Source organism: Episyrphus balteatus, chromosome 3 (genome assembly GCF_945859705.1).
Source record: "Episyrphus balteatus chromosome 3, idEpiBalt1.1, whole genome shotgun sequence".
Classification (NCBI taxonomy): Eukaryota; Metazoa; Arthropoda; class Insecta; order Diptera; family Syrphidae; genus Episyrphus; species Episyrphus balteatus.
Genome location: NC_079136.1, coordinates 29,493,468 through 29,516,103, shown reverse-complemented (window position 1 = coordinate 29,516,103; position 22,636 = coordinate 29,493,468). Strand labels below are relative to the sequence as shown.

General features: G+C 29.8%; 1 protein-coding gene across 1 annotated transcript; it reads right to left on the bottom strand.

Moving 5' to 3' along the window:
- Window positions 1-4,943: 4,943 nt before the first annotated feature.
- Window positions 4,944-19,621, bottom strand: LOC129914364 (homeobox protein rough-like). Its single transcript, XM_055993570.1, has 4 exons — window positions 18,771-19,621; window positions 18,526-18,701; window positions 8,714-8,948; window positions 4,944-5,542 (listed from the first exon to the last, which is right to left on the bottom strand). The coding sequence occupies exons 1-4, from the start codon at window positions 19,055-19,057 to the stop codon at window positions 5,281-5,283; spliced, it is 960 nt and encodes a 319-aa protein (XP_055849545.1). The 5' UTR covers window positions 19,058-19,621; the 3' UTR covers window positions 4,944-5,280.
- Window positions 19,622-22,636: the final 3,015 nt, after the last annotated feature.

Genomic DNA, 22,636 nt, shown 5'->3' with positions numbered 1-22,636 from the left:
GTACTCCAGGGATAACCACGTCTGTCTTTAAAATATGAAGTATCTACTTCATCTATATCCGATTTTACAGCTACGCGAAATATTTTTTTAGTATCAAAAATAGAATAAGTCCCGGACTTATCATCTTTTGAAAATAAACAACAGCTTCTTTTTGTGTAAATGGTATATTAGATTAATGGCTGAAAATCTTAAGTTTAAAGCTACTTTAAAGTTAAATAATTAGTCCGGACATTGTATTTTATTCTCAAATACAATTGTTTGATAGACTGGGGCTAAAAGCGAAATTGCATATCCATTTAAAAACTAATTTCACATCCGTTTATTTTCAAAGTATGATAAGTCCAAAAGCGTTTTTAATTTGTATCTTTTGAGCTATCGCTCCAAAAATTAAAAACGAAACGGTATTTTGTAGCTAGGCAAGAGTTCTACAGAATATATTTTTTATAAATTTTTCTACGCATATCAAAAGAAAATAGAACGTTTTTTTCTTCTCCTGAAAAATTTAAAATCATGGACTTATCATGTTTTGCAAATAAATGATTCAATTGCCATCACTTCATATTTGCATTTGAAGATACCTGTCAAGTTGTTCCGTGAAAACATATTAAAATCTAAAGTCCAAAGAAAAAAAAAAGACATGGAATTGTTTACATTTACCCACATTGACCCTATGTTCAAATAGTCAAAGTTGTAAGAAATTCGAGGACGAGGAATATTAGACAAAATTTTTAATGGAAACATTTTGCATTAAATTGTTTTTTTTCAATGCAGACATTTTTTTATTTGCAATAATTTTTTTTAATGCAAAATATTTTAATTTGCAATACAAATTTTATTTTAAATGCAATTTTTTTTCTATTCCATTTTTTTTAAATTGATATTTTTACAACCCTAGTATCAACTACATAATGTAAATACTTGCAGAGTGTTAAGAGAAAAGTATAAAATTGATTTGTTTGATTAAACAATTAATTTAAACTAGAGCTCTTGATACCCGGGTACCCGAGTTTTCGGGTATTACTCGGGTAGCCGGGTATTCGGGTACCCGAGTACCCGGGTACCCGGTTGTTTAGTTACCCGAATACCCGGGTACCCGGGTACTCGTGTATCAAAAGAAAAAAAAAGTATTTGTTAGGAAAATTGTTGATACTGAGCATTTTAAACGGTAAATAACACACCATAGGTATAAGATTGAAGGTAAAAATTAAATTCAAAGCAGTTCTCCAGTCAAAGCAAAGAATTGTCGTCAAAAAGAGTTTTAACTTGGTTTACTAGCATAAATCAAAAGATGCAATATCCGCATCGTCTCCATTCCTCTGGGTGGCCGAACTATGCCCACCGGAGAAAGGTCCTTGCCGTGTGCAAAGATACCTTTCATTTTGTTTATTTTGATTTTTAAAAATTTTCCAAAATATTAAGTGAAAAAAAAATTTTTTTGAATCCAACATGGATGCCATGGCCATACAAATGGTTTTCGTTTTTTTGTGAAAATATTTTTATGTATCCAACATGGATGTAATGGTCTCCCCACTTCGGAGTTAAAATAAAAAAAAAACAACAGCAACATTTTTGACAGACAGCTGCCAAAGTGTATGTACAGTGGTGCCAAATGTTTGCATGGATTTCAAAAATCCAGATGTCGTTTTTTTGCACAAAATCTATATAGATAAACAAAAAAACACACCTAACGTTAGTGTTTACTGTCTTAAATTGTAGCTTAGAATATACCAATCATTTTTGGTTTATGGTAAAAAAAAATTTTCCACCCATCATAGATCCCATGGCCCTAATACTCTTAAATCAAACGCTTTAAAATAAAACAAACAAATGGCTTTATTGTACCCGGGTACACGGGTACTCGGGTATTATAATACATGAAACTACCGGGTACCCGAACTACCCGGGTACCCGAATACCCGGGTACTCGAGTAATACCCGAAAACTCGGGTACCCGAGTACCCGGGTATTTGTGAGGACGGGTAATACCCGGTCGAAATCAAGAGCATTAATTTAAACAGTTGCAGTTGTTACTTTTACAGTGATAAAAAAGATTTTTAAATCTACATATGTTGGTTAGGGTGTTCGTTATTTTTGAATCAGGTTCCTAAGTGGAAAAACTGTTTCTAAATAATAATAAAAAAAATCCACTAAATTTTTCAGATTTTTTTTGACGCTAGATGGCGCCCCAAGAGGGTTAAAGTTTTTTCTCATTTGAAATTGGTATATGTTGACTTATTTGGCCATTTTTTTTAGATATAGCTTAAATTTAAAAATTTGATGAGGTTCTATTCTATATTAAACACCCTTTTCAAAAACTTATAAACCATTTTTCTAGGACTAGGGGTTTAGTCAGGACATGTACCAGGTACCTATGTCTTTTTTGGGTTTATTAAACCAAGCATGTTTTATTAAAACAAGCATATGAGTAGCATGAAATAAAAAAATAAAACCCAAAAAAGACATACATGTCCTGACTAAACCCCTAGTCCTAGAAAAATGGTTGGTACCTTTTTGAAAAGAACCACATTAGTCCAGTGCATTTATGATGTTCATATATGGGTGACCCAGCAGTTTGTACCACCCCCAAATTTGTTTTGCTCATTCGATAGAGCATTGGCTGAATATCATTACCCTGATTTTTCGCACTCGAGAAATTCACCTTTCGGCCGCCATCTTGGATTTTAGTTTTGGTTGAATATCTCGATTTCTATTTATGCTACATAAAAGTTGTGTCTACAAGAAACGTAGGTAATTAAAATTCGCGTCTTTATGTTAAGAAAACTTTTTCGATATTCTGAGTATTCAAAAACTTGCAAGCCAAAAAAGTAAAAAAAAAACCGAAAAAAATGACAATTTTAAAGATTTGAGCACTTTTTATTAAAATTATGAAAAAACTTATCGAGAAAAGATTATTTGCCTTAAAATTCTCTACAACTCTGCTATACAAATTTTTTTGTATCGCTATAATTAATAAAGTTTTTAATACTTTTTTGTTAAAAAATACCTCTTTTTTACGAAATAAAGAGACTTAAATATAAAAAAATTGCAGGTCCTGAATTTTCTCTTGTAACATAAACATAAACCTATAAAATACTCATTTATCATTTAAAATTCAAGATTTAGTAAAAAAAAAAAATTAAGAAAAAAGTAAAGATAAAAAACACAAACAAAAAAAAGCATTTTTAACAAAAAAAAGTATTAATAACTTTTGTATTTATAGCGAAGGTTTTTTCATAATTTTAATAAAAAGTGCTCAAAACTTTAAAATTGTCACTTTTTTTCTGTTTTTTTTTTTACTTTGTTCGCTTGTAACTTTTTTAATATTCAGAATATCGAAAAAGTGTTCAAAACATAAAAGACGCGAAATTTAATTTCCTACGTTTCTTGTATACACAACATTAGGGCGTTCGTTATTTAGGGTTTTTTCTGGATTCAAGTTCCTAAGTTGCAAAACTGTTTCAAAATAATAAAAAAAAATCCCCTAATTTTTTCAGATTTTTATTTTTATTATAAATAGAAATCGAGATATTCAACAAAAACTAAAATCCAAGATGGCGGCCGAAAAGTAAATTTCTCGAGTGCGAAAAATCAGGGTATTGATATTCAGCCAATGTTCTATCGAGTGAGCAAAAAAAATTTGGGGGTGGTACAAACTGCTGGGTCAAATTATAAATGCACTGGACTACATCAAAAAGTTTTACATTTAGGCTATACCTAAAAAAATGGCCTAATAAGTCAATATATACCTATTTCAAATGAGAAAAAACTTTTACCCTCTTGGGCGCCATCTAGCGTCAAAATAAAAATCTGAAAAAATTAGGGGATTTTTTTTTTTTTATTATTTTGAAACAGTTTTGCAACTTAGGAACTTGATTCCCGAAAAAAACCTAAATAACAAACGCCCTAATGTTGTTTTTTTGCCATCGGGGGGGGGGGGGGGGGGGCAGTTATGGTTGGCGCAGTGCATTAACCCCGTGGCAATTGCACCCGTGGACCTTTCCTTATTTTTTTTTAGTTTTAACTGACCCATAAACATTGAGGAAGGTATGAGGTGGCATGCAACCCCCCGCTTGGGCGCATTATAGGAGGTTCGATGTAGGCATTTTTTTTTTCAAAATTAAAAAGTTTCTGGGAATCTAAAAGAAACTTTGTATGTATGTATTGTACAGTGTACAAACCTGGCCGTGGGTGTTATTGCACTGCACCGTTATGATTAAGGTTAATTCGTACCAAATAAGTCATGTGTTCGTGAATTTCTTGTGACCAAATAGTAACATATATTTCCGAATATGAAGTTCCAAATATCCAGATAACTTCAGGTACCGAATGTCTTGTTGTATTTCGAGTTTCCCACGACAATTATTTCCAAGTCATACTTCGTATAATGGTCCAAAAAGAGAAAATGTACCAATAAATTCGTAAATAATACGTTCCCATTTCAATGTTTGAATGATGAAAAATTTGGATGCAAAAAAAATTTTATGATAGCTCTTCAGGGCGCCATTTTAGTAGACCTTGCATATGAGGAGAGCATGAGGTGACTGTTTTTCTTTGTACGATTATAAATACATTTTTCTATTCTCAAAAACCCAAATTAACATTAAAGTTGTCCTTGAATGAAGTTTTTTTTGCAGCTATTATGTTTCGTACCTACCTACCTTTTAAACCTTAAAAAAATGAATCTTTTATGCTTAGTGCAAAATTAATACTGTGCTGCCGCAGTATTTTTTTTCCAGTAATTAGCACATCTTTCTTGAGAATTCAGGAATCTTTTCAAAATCAACCTTGCAAAAAGCAAATTATCATATTTAGATTGTTTTCATCCCTTGTTGCATTCGCAATTCATTCGCCGCGATTTCTCCCCTTCTAAAACCAATTTAAATCCACGATGCTGAAAAGTTAACAATAGAAATCAAAATCACGCTTCCATGTAATATGTAACTCTTCTCGTTTTATTATTTTTTTTCATCTTAGATTTCCTTGGAAATAGGCATCAAACTTACAATATCATTCTTATTATCAATATAAAAAAGAAAATCAAAATTATTTACATCTCTATTATTGTGATACAAAAGAAATATTTCATTCAAAAATATAGAAAACTGAATGTATCTCGAAGGTACTTATACAAAATAAATGCCCCCGCACTGGACATTAATGCACTTGAGTGCGTTCATTCATTAGTTTGAAATTTCGACAATTAGATATATAAAATTACATAAAATAATATTAAAGGTAATAAAAAGTATAAGTAAACATAATTAAACAATAAAATTACTGCTAACATGAGTTAACTGCGTTATGTTTATAAAAGCCACTTATTTCATTGTAATTTAGATCGTTACGATTAGGCGCGGATGTTGGTGGTGGTGGTTGATGATGATGATTTGTGGATGGTGTTGAGGACATAGGTACTGCAGGAACCATTCGTGATGGAAGACCATTTTGAGCATGGAAGTGCTGATGAAGATTCGATATAATTGGGGGATAAACATTTTGTCCCATTATGGATGTCATGAAACCATTTGCAACAACGAAATTCCTGAAAAATAAAAATAAAAAACATAAAATAGGGTGTTGATCATTATTTGAATGCTTTATGGGAATTAAATAGAAAATAGATGATAATAAAATAGGTAGTCGTTAAAATAAAAATGATACCACTGGAGATTATTTTTAAAATAAGGGTAATTTCAATAAAAATAAAACTATAATTATTAGGGACATTCTTAACTAGTAGAAATTCGGAATGTATCTTTAATTTAACGAAATACATGGTTTAAAAATTCGCTAGTTTCTCAGATTTGTATGTAACGTTTTTTTTAAGTTTTTCGTCGTTTTATGTTTAATTTTTGGAATGAGGAGTACTGGAGTTGAATTGAAATCTAAATACATTTTGTAAATTTTATTTACTATTCCAAAATCAGGTGTTTGGAAGATCACACCCGTAACGGTTTTAAATTGGATATTAAGACAAATTTGAATATGTACGTATGTATTAAAAATAATATAATGCATTTTACTCAATATTCAATTTAAATTCTATTAATAGTATAGAATAATGGTAAAATAATTCATAAAATTTTGAGTAATACTCTCACGCCCTGAACGATGGAAACGACCAGTTATCAATTTTTTTGGGTTTGTTTTTTTGTATCTTACTTAGTTTTTGTTGTTTCTTCGTTAAGTTAAAAAGAACTTAGCGAAGGATTCAGTTAAAAATCGCAAATTTAGAATTAAAAAAAAAAATGTATTTAAAAAACTGTACCGGATTATGTGATTATGTTTTCGGGATTCGTAACGAATTTACGATACGAAAGGAATTCGTGAAATTGTTCATATTTTTCAACATGTTTTATACATTCTAGCAAAGGTCTTTCAAAATACTAAAAAATTTAAAAAACATTTAAAATTGGTAAAAATTTGACGAAGCTGGATTTTTTGCAATGGAGTGAAGGTCCTAAAAACGGAATTTTTCTATACAGTTTTGTAATCAGTAATTTCTATAAAACGTGAAAGGTCTCCGTCCGAGCATATTTTGTTACCCTTTTTTTTTGTCACACAGTATATTTTACTGTAATCTCAAAATCTATAGTTTCTGGTATTAAGGATTTAGATAAGTAAAAAAAATAAATTGCACGACTGGGGTCGCACGTACTTGCTCTTATGGTAAAAGTTAGTCTAATGTTAAAGCTTTTCATTCATAAAAATAAAGGAAAATTTAAAATTTGATATTTTTACGGAATTTCATAAGTGGTGAAAAAAAAAAATAAAATCTGATTTTATAAATAATTAAATACCGTTTTTTATTTCTTGTATAAAAAGGAATTTTCAGAAAAAAATTTTCGAAAATCGTTAGAGCGGTTTTTTTAAAAAATAATTTTTTATATACAGGGTGTCCCAAAAGTAATGGATCAAACGAAATATGCTGATAGGCCAACTTTAGGGCTCTCAGAATTTAGTAACTTGTTCATCCCAAATCCTTACGGTTTTCAATTTAATGCAGTTTTTGTGAATTATCGAAAAATCTCGACTTTGCAACAGTATTTTGCTTCCTCCGGTCATAATTGATTTTTGTTTTTTACAATTCTTTCAATAAAACATTGGCTAATAAGAACAAATAATTATTTAATCAAAATATTTTTTATTTCATACGCCATTTTGCTGCAAATTAATTAACAGTTCCATGTTTTATAAAAACTCAATTACTTAATTTTTTTTCAGAGCAACACACTGCAAAAAATTTGTATGGTGTGACACTGGTTAATTATTTTAAAAACTTGCCGTGTTATTGCACTTTTCAAAAATGTATAAAAGTTTCCAAACTTGAAGTTAGAACAAAAGATATTACAATTTTAATGCAACAAAACAGGACTTTTCAGGGAAAAATAACAAAGAAAAATAAACACATTTCCTCGACTGTTGTTTGTTTATTTCTTTTTGAATAAAAGCCTCGATTTTTGTTTGTTATTTTGCTCTGAAAACCCCTGTTTTTTTGCATTAAAATTGTAATATCTTTCGTTCTAATTTGAACTTTGGAAATTTGTATACATTTTTGAAAAGTGCAATAACACGGCAAGTTTTTAAAATAATAAACCAGTATCACACCATACAATTTTTTTTCGGGATGTTCCTCTCGAATAAAAGTAAGAAATTGAGTTTTTATAAAACATGGAACTGTTACATAATTTGCAGCAAAATGGCGTATGAAATAAAAAATATTTTGATTAAATAATTATTTCTTATTATTAGGCAATGTTTTAGTGAAAGAATTGTAAAAAACAAAAATCAATTATGACCGGAGGAAGCAAAATACTGTTGCAAAGTCGAGATTTTTCGATAATTCACAAAAACTGCATTAAATTGAAAACCGTAAGGATTTGGGATGAACAAGTTACCAAATTCTGAGAGCCCTAAATTTGGCCTATCTGCATATTTCGTTTGATCCATTACTTTTGGGACACCCTGTATAAAAATTTTCTAACATTTTTCAAAAAAAAACTTTGTATGCCATTTCGAAGAAATAATTAATTTACACCTAAAAACGGAATTTCAAAATTTTTCACCGACCCGTTTTCAAAAAATTGAATTTTCAAAAAAAAATTTTGAAATATTTTTTAAAAATCCAAAAATGTGTTTTTTGAAAAATTAAAAATTTTTTTAAAAAATAATTGCTTAAACTTTTCTGTATAAAAATTTTGGTCGAAATCTGTTTTGTAGTTTACGAGAAATTCATAAATCAAAAAAACGGTTCTATGGCAGGTACAGTTAATAACTGTAGAAAAAATATTTTTTTTATTTCCAAAGAAAGCTTCTATGTGCTTTACTACACACAAAAAATTTAATCAAAATCGTTAGAGCCGTTTTTGAAAAAAACTAACTTTTGTATTTCCGTTACATGACAGGTACCGTTAGTTTTGGTCCTAAAAAAAAAATTTCAATTTCTCCTCTAGGGAATCACCAAAAACTGTTAACTACCAAGTTTGAAGAAAATAGCTCCAGTAGTTTAGGCTGTAGCTCGAGGTTCTTACAGACAGACAGACAGACAGACAGACAGACAGACAGAATTGCCGGACCCACTTTTTTGGCATTCTCCATCATCGTAATGTCATGTAAAATTGTTATCTCGATTTTTTTTACGAATCCTAAACTTGCCCTATAGTACCTATATCGCAAGTAAAAAATTATGTTACATTAGTTTAATTATTCTTACCTGTATTGCTGATCGATGTGCGCTTTTTCAATGCGTTTATCTTTGGCACGTCGATTTTGAAACCAAATTTTGATTTGTGTCTCTGTCAGTCGCAAATTCTCTGCCAATTCAAATCTTCGACTTCTTGATATATATTCGTTACGATGAAATTCTACTTCTAACCGGAGTGTTTGCTCTGTGCTAAAAGTTGTTCGTTGTCGTCGGGGTCGACCTTCTTTTCGACGACGTCTGGCAACTTTAAATATAAAAAAAAATAAAAATTAAGGGTTAGTAGCAATATACATTTTATAACTTCAAAATATAATCTGATAAAATACACAAATGAAAACAACAAAACATGCGAATTTGTGTAAGGGTAGATTTTAAATCACAGTCCACATCAACGCCTTGTCATAATGAACAATACCAATTGAATTTTAATTATCATAAAATGTATCATAAGAACATCACAACAGTCAATTACTTTCACTTAGTTTAACTCAAGATTTATCAATGCATTAAAATCAAACTTACTCATCCAATCCAACACTCTTCATCACATACATATATACCTATCAATGGCAATATATTATGATGATAATCACCACAATAATGGGGTGTGATATAAACCCATTTTTAAGTAGAGGTTTACAAAAACATTTCGATTATACGAAGGGAAGATAACACTGTTTTTTTTTCATGATTTTGTGTCGTCGTCGTAAAACCTTCTGATCAACCTTATGCAAACAATTGTATAACATTCCCACAGAAATTATCAGACATTTAACAATAAAATAAAATTAATCTCCGGAAATTTGAAATTTCGTCTGTACTTCTTAAGGGAGGCAAAAGCAGCAAAAGAAGTTTTTTTTTTTGAAAATGGGAGAGGGTGGTTTATTGTTTGGAGAATGATGAACGGAGTTTATAAATGGTTTTGTGGCAATGCAATATCTCAATCACGAACGTATCAGACGCTTGGTTAAATAAATCATCTATGATGAATTATAATTTAATTAATTGTTCTCTCTAGATCATTGTCATGTTCGTGTTTACACAATCATTTCCCTCATATACATAACATTTATTGCACCCTAATTTTGTTTAGATACTCTGGTATTAAGTGGTCGCAGTTTGGTGGAAAAAAATGGTAAACAAGCATTTTTGATTCTATTTAAATGACCTGGAATTTTATGTTCGTGATAATTTATTAGATAAAAAGTGCATTTTTAAAACGATATCCCCGTTCCCCGTATGATAAATAACCTAAATAAACGTAATATCTTTCAACTAAATTTTAATTCAGAAATTCTATCTTTCTTTTAGTTTTATTTTACGTTAATTTGTTCCTTTGAGTAGGCAATAGGTCTTAGTTTGATAACACTGATCGATCAGATTTTTTAACCAAGAACCAAAATATACTTTTCTGAAGGTTTTAATAATGCTCAACACGAATATTTATTAGTTTTCGTTTTTGAAATACCGTTAGAAAATGCAAAAACGGTATTTTGACTATTTGAAAGTATGCTTTAATGTGTGATAATTTATTTCAACATAATTAGAATATTAAGGTCCATTTTTTTCACTCGGAGTTGAACAAAACTTGAGAATTTTTATATTAAAAAACTGTTTTTCTTCTTTCAAAAACTGATTTGCGATATCTTTTATTGCCCGAGATATCTTAAGTTAAAGGTAATAAGCTTAAGACTAACTCATATTAATCTTAAGTTTAAATAGCTGGTCAACAAGATTTTTGCAACACGAACCAAAATATACTTTTCTTATCGTTTTAAGGGTTCTAAACTCGAATCCGGAGTCAAAGATATTCTACTAGCCTCCCTTTTTGAAATAATACTGTTCTAAAAAAAACTTTTTTTTTTATTTTCTAACAGTAATAGGTACATATTTCAAAAATTGAAACAAATAAAATTTTTCTGACTTTGGATTCTTGTGCAGCACCCCTAAAACCCTCTGCAAAGTAAGTATATCTTCTTTCTTATGGCAAAAATATTGTTGACAAGTAACTTAAACTTTAGAATAATCTTTGCAAGATATCTCGGGCAATAAAAAGATATCACAAAGATTTTAACAGTTTTTTAAATAAGAAAAATAGTTCTTGTAGACACTATTACAAAATTTGTTGAAATAAATCACCATATATTAAAGCATAACCTCAAAAACAGTCAAAAAACGTGTTTATGCTTTTTCTAACGGTAATATTTCAGGAAACAAATACAAATTTTCTGGCTTCGGATTCGAGATTTACAACCTTAAAACCTCCAGAAAAATATATTTTGGTTCTGAATAAAAAAAAAATAAATTTTTTAGACCAGTGTAATTTGCTAATATTGCGTCGACGTATAATATGTATAAAATTAATACTTTCCTTTAACGTCTTTCTGACTTTCTTATTATTCAAAATAGATTTCTTGTTATAGGTGATTTTTTTTTGTTTTGTTTCAATATTTTAAAACTCAATAAATATGTCTTGAAAAGGACGAACCTTAAAGGACGATCTCTTAAACGTTTAATTTTTTTTTTTACCTCGAATATCTTTCAAGTTATTAGATTAATGAAAAAAGTAAGGAAGACCTTTTTGTGGAGCAATATGTTTTCTACAAAAATATGTCTTGCCCGTTTGATTTATAATTTTTCAATTTTAGACCAGTGCCGATGCCTTCAAAAACATTAACAAATTTAAGAAAGAAATAAGATAAAAAAAAAGATATTCGATTTTTTTGACCCACCCTAAGATGTATTTACCGCCGTCGAAGTGAGCTCACCTATTTCAAATTTTTGATTTCCCTTCTTCACCGGCAAACAAGTTTAACGATGTGTTAACATCTATATTAATTCAAAGCTCATGTCATCAATTACAATAACGAATTAAGTGGAGCAATTTGGGCTGAAGAACTCGAAGCACTTCAAAGAACGTTTTTAACAATTTTACAAATTAATTGAATGAAATACAAATACCTTATGTTTTGAGTACTCATATGCCACAGTGAACTCACTGTTTCTACATGTTCAAAATTAATTACGCACCTTTATAAAAATAAGTCATGATTCTAAATTTAAAAAATACTTGAAATTTTTGAATTTATACTTCTTTTCCGCGCGTTAATAGGTAAACATAGAGTGGAAATTTCCTTTTTGACAAGAATATATTACTGAGCCTTACTATGACAAAATCATAAGTGTATAAGACGACTCCACTTTAAAAATTTCATTTCAATTTTCCCCTATTGTAAAATCTGGTGATTAATGTTTCATGTTTTTAAATATTCCTTATTATTCCTTATTAAAGTGGGCGTTTCGGAAAGCATCCTAAAAAAACTAAATTTCGAACAAAATTTGATGAAATAATCCTCGAAAGCTATGACAAAACAGTATCTGATTTAATCTATTTATTTTAATGAAAGAATTTGTTTTATTGAACAGCAAGTAAATTTTGTTGTATAAAATACATAAATTAAAATCCTGTCATTATTCAACAGAAGCCTTCACCAAATTGCGATCCCTACAACAACTTTTTTTTTTCATAATTTTTATTTCCACCCTCATTGCTCAAGCAGCACCTTAACTCCTGACACCTGACATTCGATAAATATTTTTGATTTTCTACTCAATGTCTTTGTGGTAAATCCTTTTTGACATGTCCAAGTCTGTCTGTCTACAAAAAAAGATTCCTGGTGTTTTTACACAACAAAGACAAACATATACGGTTATTCGATACATGCTCATTGCAATTTGTCGTTTTGATGGCTTCCTCTTTAGATCGATTTCAATAATTTTTTTGCATACCTACAACATTGACTTCAAATAAACACTCACAACAATATTTGTTTGTTTAAAAAAAAAACTTTCAAAATCAAGAACTATACATATGTAAGTCAGGTCCCCTTTTGTTTTTAAACAACAATAGGGTTTAACAGGTTGTACCACAAGGCAGCAATACCATAATCGATCGAACCACATATGGCCACCGAAAGTGATTTCCTTTTTTTTTTATTTTTTGCTTTAAACCAAATGACAAAAATAACAAAAAAAAAGGCGATTGGTGAAATCACTTTTTTTTGTCGCATACCCTTGGTCGAATACTTATTTAAAATATGTTCAAAAGAAATCCTCGATGAATGAGTTACCCTGCCCATCTTCATTGATCGGATATTATGAAATTCGATATCTCTTATGGATAATATGATTTTTTTGTGTAATTTTTTTCATCATAACTTAAACGTATCCGTTTTTTCTCGTTTTTCCGGAACATTACCGTATTTTTTTTTTTAAGAAGTTTTTTATTCATAATATTGGATTCGATTTTTTCTTATTGGGATTACGATTTATAATCCCATAAATATTATTCCCATCTGCTTTAATACTTTTTTTTAAATATTTTTTTTTTTTTTTCAGATAATGCGTATATTAGTATCTCACAACCTGAGTGGCCAAATATTGAGAACCATTATCAGAAGACTGAACACTACAATAGGGACATTGTCAAATAAAAAAACGGAAGATATAGAGGTTTGTATATGAACAAATGTTGGGAAAATTGTTTCATTTGAGTAAACGTGTTTATATTTTTTTGGTTGATTCTAGCTTCCACCGGAACCGACAACTTGTTGTATGTCCGGATGTGCAAATTGTGTTTGGATTGCGTATGCTGAAGAGTTATCTAAGCTTTTCGAAGGAAATAATGAAAAAGCCCGCGAAATAATTTTAAACAAAATAAGTGATCCAAATTTAAAAATGTTTCTAAGTATAGAATTGAAGTATATTCAAAGCAGAGATAATGATAAAAAAGATTAAAAAAGTAAAGGATTGTGTGTATAATTTTATTTTTATAATTTTAAAATAAAACAATAAAGTACTGATTAATTAAATAAAAAGTATATTTTTGTATAACTTTTTCATAACATAAAAAACTTTATTGTTACGAAAATTACCTTACAACTATTGAGTTTGCAGGATGCCTCGATCTCCTTGTAGTACCGTAATTATCGTCTATTAAATTAGCATATATATTTTAAATACAAAACAAGTTACAATGTTCAGAGGATAGTCATGGACGTATGGCAATTATCCTAATAAAACAATGCATTCTAACATTAATTTGCCTTAATCAAAGAGATATAATGACAACTGGATAAAAATGAAGTGCATCTATAGTGCAGTAAGTTTTTTTAATTAGACAAATTTAAGCAACATTTCTGTGAACGATAAATTCAATTCTGTATTTTAACTCGAAAAAGACAGTAACAACCATAAAATATAAGGTAGGTAATATTCAAAAACATCTTTCTGTAGTTGCACCACGAGGCACAAAACTGCATGCAGTTACGTGATTTTCAGAGCATTTTTTTTGAAAACTTGAACAATTTTGAATTAAAACAATGTTCTCATTTTTCTTTTAGATTTATATTTCTTTAAATTGTAGTATTTTGTGATTTTTTTCTGATTCTGCTTAGTCAGAAGTAGATAAAAACGCTATAAAGTATATTGCAAAGTTTAACATCATTACTTAATATTCAATACGCTGAAAAAAGTTACGTACCTAAAGGTTGTTTTTTTTTAGGAAAATATTTGTTTGTTTCGTAAATACTTCTTGAATCGTAATTTTTACGTTTTTGAACTTGTTTTTATTTTAACATTAAATTGTTTTTCCTTTTGTATCTAGAGTGTATATCATATTAAACTTTATATAATGTCAAAAAGCTTCTAACTAGCTGACGATCAAGACTCTTTCATCGAAACCCCCTTTGTCAAAATAATGTGTTTTTGAAGTTATGAAATAACAGATGAATATACATATCAAGTCCTTCTCGCCAATTTATTTTTAAGATTTCTGTTTTTTTTTAATTTTTGCATTGAAGTTGTAATCAACACATCAAATTTTAAGGGCAATGTTGTACAGATCAAAATAACTTTTTACCTTTTTTTCATATGATTTCGATTTCTTTACGTTTAACAAAAATTTATTCAGCTTAAAATTTTAAATATTTCGTGACTAAAGTAAAAAAAATTTCTGTTCATTTTTTCTTATATAAAATTAAATTTACTACAAAAAAGATCTGATTGAAAATTTTCGTCAGACGAGCCGTATTCGAGTAATTAAGCTTTTTAAATCGAAGTGTTTTTTCAATTTGACTGTTTCACTTTGGAATTTTGTGATGAGCAAATTAGTGAATAGAAAAATAAAACCACTACAGATTCTTATAGGAAATTTAATTCTCTACAAAAAAGGTCTCTAAATAATTTTCCCTAAATTGAGTTCTGAAGAAGTTATTCACGATTTAAAAATTGATTTTTTAATTTTTTTCTCGATTTAAATCGTGAATAACTTCTTCAGAACTCAATTTATGGAAAATTACTAAGAGACCTTTTTTGTAGAGAATTAAATTTCCTATAAGAATCTGTCGTGGTTTTATTTTTCTATTCACTTATTTGCTCATCACAAAATTCCAAAGTGAAACAGTCAAATTGAAAAAACACTTCGATTTAAAAAGCTTAATTACTCGAATACGGCTCGTCTGACGAAAATTTTCAATCAGATCTTTTTTGTAGGAAATTTAATTTTATATAAGAAAAAATGAACAGAAATTTTTTTTACTTTGATCGTCTAGCAGTTCTGTTGTAACACATCATATCATGTATAAAAATAAAAAACACCGATGATAGACTTCTTAAAATTATTTTTAACGGCTCAAATTTTCACCAAATTTTTTTTTCATCATCCTGAACAAGATTTTCGAAGTAACTTTCAAAAAAAAAAATATTTTATTTTTTTGGCCCAGTCTACTGTCTACACACCATTTATGTTTGAAAATCCCAGTTTTGGGCTATTTTATGTTTATTTTTTCAAGTAATTATATTGCACATTAAGCACTTAACAAAAGAGGGAGCTTAAAAATTACAGAATATCTTATTTCTGAGTAAAATAATTTTTTCTGATACCAACGACTTCCGTGGTAAAATAGGAATTTCCCTTTATACATTAGTCATGGTGATGGCTTGTAATTTGTTTGACTTAAACTATGTAAATATGTAGGTACCTAAACATTTGTATTTACTGTATTTCAATAAGTGCAATTTTGCTATGTGTTATTCAATAATTAATTTGAAATTGTTATGAAAACATTGGTAGCAATGTATTTAAATTAATTTTAAATTGTGTTTTTGAAATATTCTTGCGTCTTTATTATTCAATCGAGTTTATATGCTTTTTAATACCATGGGCATGGACATGGTATCTTGTTCAGATATTTTAAGTCCTTAACTCAATGCAAAAAAATTATTGCTCCTTATATCTTAGACCAGTGCCGATGCCTTCAAAAACATTTAAAAGTACAAAAAAATCATAGTAGGATGAAACCCATTGGAAAAGGCGGTGAATATGATGAAAATTAAAGGAAAAATAAATTACGGGCGAGTCGAGTTCGGGAAGTGGGTGGGTAGAGTTTTTAATGGTAAAAAATGGTATATCTCGGTTTCCGGCAAAACTACAAGTCCTATAGAAAAAAGTTGTATGACAAAGTTGTAGGTAATAAAAAGATCTACAACTTTTGTATCAACAATTTTTTCACATAACCTCAATATTTATGTGAAAAATTAAAAAAACCGAGTTTTTGGTTTTTTATTTTTATCTTTTTCAAAAACAAAAATTTTTCTACGAAATTTATTGAAAACTTACCTTATTATGCCCCAAATACACTGTAATTTATTTGATTTAAAATATTTATTTGTTCACCTTATTTTGACTTAATACCAAAAAAACACCCTAATTTTCAATCGAAAATTCACGTGTCAAAATATCAGCTTTTTTCAAAAAGTCGGTGGGAATTTCGTTTGTTAAAATGTCTATTTTCTGATGGTGTAAAAAAAAATTTACATTAGTATACTAAAGAACATGTTTTAGTAAAATGCAAAAAATGAAAAAAGCTGGAATTCGAAAAATTTTTTTTATCATTGTTTACAATTTTGGCCTATTTATTCAAATTTACACTTTAATTACTCAAAAAACGTAGGATTTCATGTAATATTGATTAATGTTACGGTTTTTGAGTAATTTAAGTGTAAATTTTAATAAATAGTCTAAAATTTTAAATAATGATAAAAAAATTTTCGAATTCAAGCTTTTTGCTTTTATCGAGAACATTTACTATGGTATACTAATGTAAATTTTTGTTTACACTATTGGAAAGTAGAGATTTTAACGAACAAAATACCCACCGATTTTTTGAAAAAAGCTGATATTTTGACACGTGAATTTTCGATTGAAAAGTAGGGTGTTTTTTTGGTATTAAGTCAAAAAAAGGTTAAAAAATAAATATTTTAAATTAAATAAATTAAATTGTATTTGGGATATAATAAGGTAAGTTTTCACCAAATTTCGTAGAAAAATTTTTGTTTTTGAAAAAGATAAAAATAAAAAACCAAAAACTCGGTTTTTTTAATTTTTCACATAAATATTGAGGTTATGTGAAAAAATTGTTGATACAAAAGTTGTAGATCTTTTTATTACCTACAACTTTGTCATACAACTTTTTTCTATAGGACTTGTAGTTTTGCCGGAAATCGAGATATACCATTTTTTACCATTAAAAACTCAACCCACCCACTTCCCGAACTCGGCTCGCCCGTAATTTATTTTTCCTTTAATTTTCATCATATTCACCTCCTTTTCCAATGGGTTTCATTCTACTATGATTTTTTTTGGTTTCAAAAATTATCGACCCTGGTCTATCTCTGCTGTCCAATAATTTGTGGGCAAACTATTTTGTTTTTATTTTCAAGAAAAAAAGTACGTATACGCCATACACCTTTTTTTTAAATTATTTTTTATTCAAATGGAATTTATTTATACAGGGTGTCCCAAAAGTAATGGATCAAACGAAGTATGCTGATAGGTCAACTTTAGGTCTCTCAGAATTTGGTAACTTTTTCATCCCAAATCTTTACGGTTTTCGATTTAATGCAGTTTTTGGGATATTTCGATTAATCCCGACTTTGCAAACAGTATTTTGCTTCCTCCGCTCATAATTGATTTTTACAATTCATTCACTAAAACATTGCCTAATTATAAGAAATAATTCAATAATCAAAATATTTCTTATTTCATTCGCCATTTTGCTGCAAATGAATTAATAGTTCCATGTTTTATGAAAACTCAATTTCTCACTTTTATTTCAGAGCAACACCCTGAAGATATTAAAATGCCATAATTTGGTAACTTGTTCATCCCAAATCTTTACGGTTTTCGATTTAATGCAGTTTTTGGGAAATTTCGATTAATCCCGACTTGCAACAGTATTTTGCTTCCTCCGCTCATAATTGATTTTTGTTTTTTACAATTCTTTCACTAAAACATTGCCTAATAATAAGAAATAATTAATTAATCAAAATATTTTTTATTTCATTCGCCATTTTGCTCCAAATGAATTAACAGTTCCATGTTTTATGAAAACTCAATTTCTCACTTTTATTTCAGAGCAACACCCTGAAGATATTAAAATGGCATAAGTTCAGAATTGTTTTAAATGATACTACTTTTTGCTTGTTTTTAGACAAAATGCACATGATGGACATAGTGAATTTGGATGATAACATAAAATGTTTTTTTTTTTTTTTTTTTCGTGGATGGGTATTTTATTTGGATGAATAAGATGCGAAATTCTTGTAGTGCCTAGTGGGCTTATTACAAACAAAATGCATTAACAATACAGTTTTTTAAAGTATCCTGTACCCTTCTCCTGCTTAGTTACTGCTAACAGGTCTTGAGAATAATTTAAAGTAACTTAAAACTAGGATTTTTAATGATTGATTTAAAGACTTACGAAAAGCTGTTAGTCCAACGGGAAAATGTGAATCCGAAGGAAATCCAAAAGCCGATTTACCATGCAATCTATCCGATAAATAGGGAATTTGACCCGATGGACCATGATTCGGATTAAAACCATTTACAGATGAATCCGTTGGATAGTTGGAATACACAGAATTATTATCACATTGCCTACAACAATAGGAATTGGTAAATTAAAAAAAAAAACTCTCACAAACATCATTTCTTTCTTAAACCAACCTTTCATCATTAACTATATCGGGTGACGAACTTAAATCACTTTGATACGAATGATCAAATTTTTGTTTTGTAAAGTCGTCACTTTTTATCACCTCCATTGGCTGATTCGAATGTTTCGGACTTTCATTACTATTTTTCACCGTTGGAGTTGTTTCTAAATGCCCGTAAAGACGTTCGAAAAATTGCCGCGGCGACGAAGGTCTATGTGTTGGCACAACGGATGAATTCATTCCTAATAGAGAATTCGGTGAAACTCTTTGAAACCCTTTATTATTAATCGGCTGCATATTTTTAATACTATTTATGCATATATTTATAAAAATGACACACAAAACAGATAGATACAAAAAAAAAATCACATCAAAATATCGAAAGACATCCGCACGTATAAGCTCTTTAAACGACCGCTTCTAAGGAACTGACCACTGGCGAATCCTTTTTGCCTTTTCAATGCAAAAGAAAGTACGAGTATCCTCAACTTATCACCTGACCGATAAAACAAGGCTCTCGACAACGGCAAGCCATAACGAACCATCCATCAACACGATATACCAAATACCACCCTCGCTCGCAGTCACCGGCCGTAAGGGGAATGAAGGAAGAAAATTTGCTTCCTGACACCCGTTTCATAATAATCTCCTGATGTTCAACGATGATGATATGTATCCAATCCGTGTGATTAACCGACACAACCACCACCACCGACTTAGACATGAGGTATAAGAATCTATCTATAAAGGCGTACGCAAAGTGTATTAAATTACCACCCAAATAACACTTTGACAGGATGTATCATCACACTATAAAAATCATGAACGTCACTTCATTCATCGTCATCCACAGACCAGCAGAGCTAGAGCCAAGCCAGACATATGGATTCCGAGGTGTCAGGTGTTTTGTGCAGTTGGTTAGAAAAAGTGATGATAATTTGTGTGACGTCGACGTGCGACACACCTCTTATTGGTTGGAATGGACTATCATCCCTTATCGTTATCCTTTTGTAATATGAGAGGGTAGTATACAAAACTCCTCCTTAATCCTTGTTTATCATACTCATTCTCTTCCTATTGTAATTGTAGGGCGATTTTAGTGTCTCAGAAAATAACACTTGAATTATGCCTTAAAATAATCGTACTGTGTGGATAGAGTCGTTAAAATACAAATACGACTAATTATCGCGGTTTATCATAAAATTTCATGAGGTTTAGGGTGGATGGAAATTATTCAATTAGTTTATTTGATCGACCAAAATGGGGATGATGGCGGAATGGTATATATTGGCTCCGCCTCATATGCGCAAGGACATTTTCTTCCATTGCTGAAATAGAGGATTATAATAAATATGAAACGATTTACATTTGAAAAGGGGAACAAGAAGTTAATTCTTTATAACCAGCGTTAAATATTTAGTATGGATTTTGAAAGCCACTTTTCAAGAACTTTATGGAACTAAATATGTAGGAAGTTCCTAGGATATATGTAGGGTGTCTTTTGATGGCTAAAATAAATATCAATGTGTTGTGGTAGTTTCCTTTCTCGAAGGAAAGGTTTTAATAAACTTGGGCCTACGACTGTAAAGAATATGGTAGGGCCCTTTCCTTGTAATCCACATAACTTGCAAGTTGTCCACATACACTGTGGCGTATACGTATTTATTTTGTATTCATTTTGTTCAGATATTAAAGTTATTGGAAATAAAATTTAAAACGTGGAGCCCGTAAAAATTAAGGTTCAAACTTCAAAGTCCCCCCAACGGTGTTCTCTGGTCTCTGCGTACCCCGTCGATAAAGCTTGAAAATGTATGTTCATGCAATCTGGCCAAACGACACATTGTTTCAAGGTATTTTTGAATGACGAATCGAAAGGATCACCTAAAAAAAATATAATCCTTTTGTTATGAAAAGTAAATATATGCGAAAAACTGATAAAATAATGGTATCCCTAATACAATGAAAAATTAAGAAAGTTTATGTTAATTTTTCACGTGAGAAGGAAATTTTTGAAGAAAATAAGAGGTTTTGATTTAGAACTGAAAAACCCTGTGAACATAACGCAAAGCTGTAAAATTTTTTGAAAGTGATGCATTGTTCATATGATAACCAACAACCAAAATAGTAGATTCAAATATCCAAGGAGAAAGGGTGTTTTTTCGAGAGAAATGAAAGTAAAATTTTATATCTTAAATTTTATTTTGAAATAACCGAATGATGTTATGCATGATTTAAGGGTTTTTTTTAGCAATATAGACCGGGCTGCAAACTGCAGAAATGCTTTACTCATAGAGCTAAAGGAAATTTAAAATTGGAAGTGAAAGATGATTTATTAGTAATTAAGAAAACCGCGATTGGTGTCGTAAAGTGCATTTATGCATGCAATGCTTAAAGAGCTTAAAGACAATATTGGTGTCAAATTAAAGGTTATATCGTTCAAAATTTTGAAGATTCCTGCGTCAAAGCTTGGCAGATTTGCCATACAACCCGCTTTAAGGTCAGAAGTGCTGAACGTGAGTTTTTTGCTAAAGTCCTGTGTTTTCGTATCAAATCAAAGATAAAACTAAGAACCTTCCTGACATATAAGTTTTTGAAAATTTTAATACACAAAATCATTAAGAATGATAAGAAATATCTATCTGTAAAGTTTAAATAAAATCTGTCAAGCATTAAACGAAATATACGTAAAAAACAAAAATTAAATATTTCTACTATCCGAATTTTTGGAGAAAAAATAAGAATGTAGTTTTGTTAGAATAGCTTAGATCATTCCTCACACCAATTTCAATAAAAATCATTAGAGCCAATTTCGAGAAAATTGCAATAATTCAAAAATTTTGTATGGTAGGTACACTTTCTAAAACAGATACATTAGGTACAAAAAAAAAAAACAACTTTGGAAATTACTAAAAAATCATCCGTATAATTTCAAGAAAATCCGTCCACCCCTTCAGGCTGCAGCTTCATATACAGATGGACGCACCGACCGACTGCGACGCACAGACGCACGGACCAACGGACGTCATGACAAAATCTAAATCTTCTTAGCTAAATCTCAGATTTAGGGTAGGTGATAACATACTATTAAGGTAAAAAAAAGCCGACCGTTTAAAATTATACCCTGAACTAAATCAGTTCCATCAATTCCAAAGTTGTATCTAATGTTTATTTGTTAACGTTCGTTAACGTTTTGACTATTGCTCTTTCTATTTAATAAGAAGAAAAAGTAAATACGTTAACGTACGTATGCCGTAGTTTGACCCCTGTTTTCACTAGAGCCAAAATGAGATGATTAGTCAGCTATTACATGTAGGGCTGCCAGATAAAATTTTATTAATGTCGGGACAACAGGTCTCAAATGTCGGGACAAATCGGGACAGAAAAAAAAAAAAACATGAGATCGAAAATAAAAAAATAGTAAAATACAAACTTTTCCATGCATGGGACTTTTTCCTTAATTTGTGTGGACTTCTTGCACAATTGAGTTGGTTAAAACACCAGTTTTTGAAAATCATTGTTTGAAAAAAAAAAATAAAGTCTTCATCCATAAAATAAAATCCCATTTATCGTAGAAAGGTATTAGGTACTCGCTTAGAAACTTGCTGTCTATTGATGGATCTTTTGGTAAATGTACTAAGCCCCAATTTATGTATGTTTTCAACAGTTTTCTTATTTTGGAGAATGAATGAATTCGACCTAAAAGTTTTTTTTCTTGTATAACTTGAGTGACTTTTCTTATATTTAAAACCATTTACTTTTAATGCAGACTTAAAGTCATTTTTATTTAATTTTTTTATTTTTTACTTTAAGCATGCATTAAAAGTGGTGAAATTTTAGAAAACCTTAGCTTTTGGTATTATTATGCATATTAATTTC

Coding starts and splice junctions, on each gene's coding strand:
- LOC129914364 (XM_055993570.1), bottom strand. CDS start 19,057: ATGCAGCCGATTAATAATAAAGGGTTTCAAAGAGTTTCACCGAATTCT. Junction 18,702..18,770: donor GATATAGTTAATGATGAAAG/GTTGGTTTAAGA, acceptor CTATTGTTGTAG/GCAATGTGATAATAATTCTG. Junction 8,949..18,525: donor CGTTGGACTAACAGCTTTTC/GTAAGTCTTTAA, acceptor TTATATTTAAAG/TTGCCAGACGTCGTCGAAAA.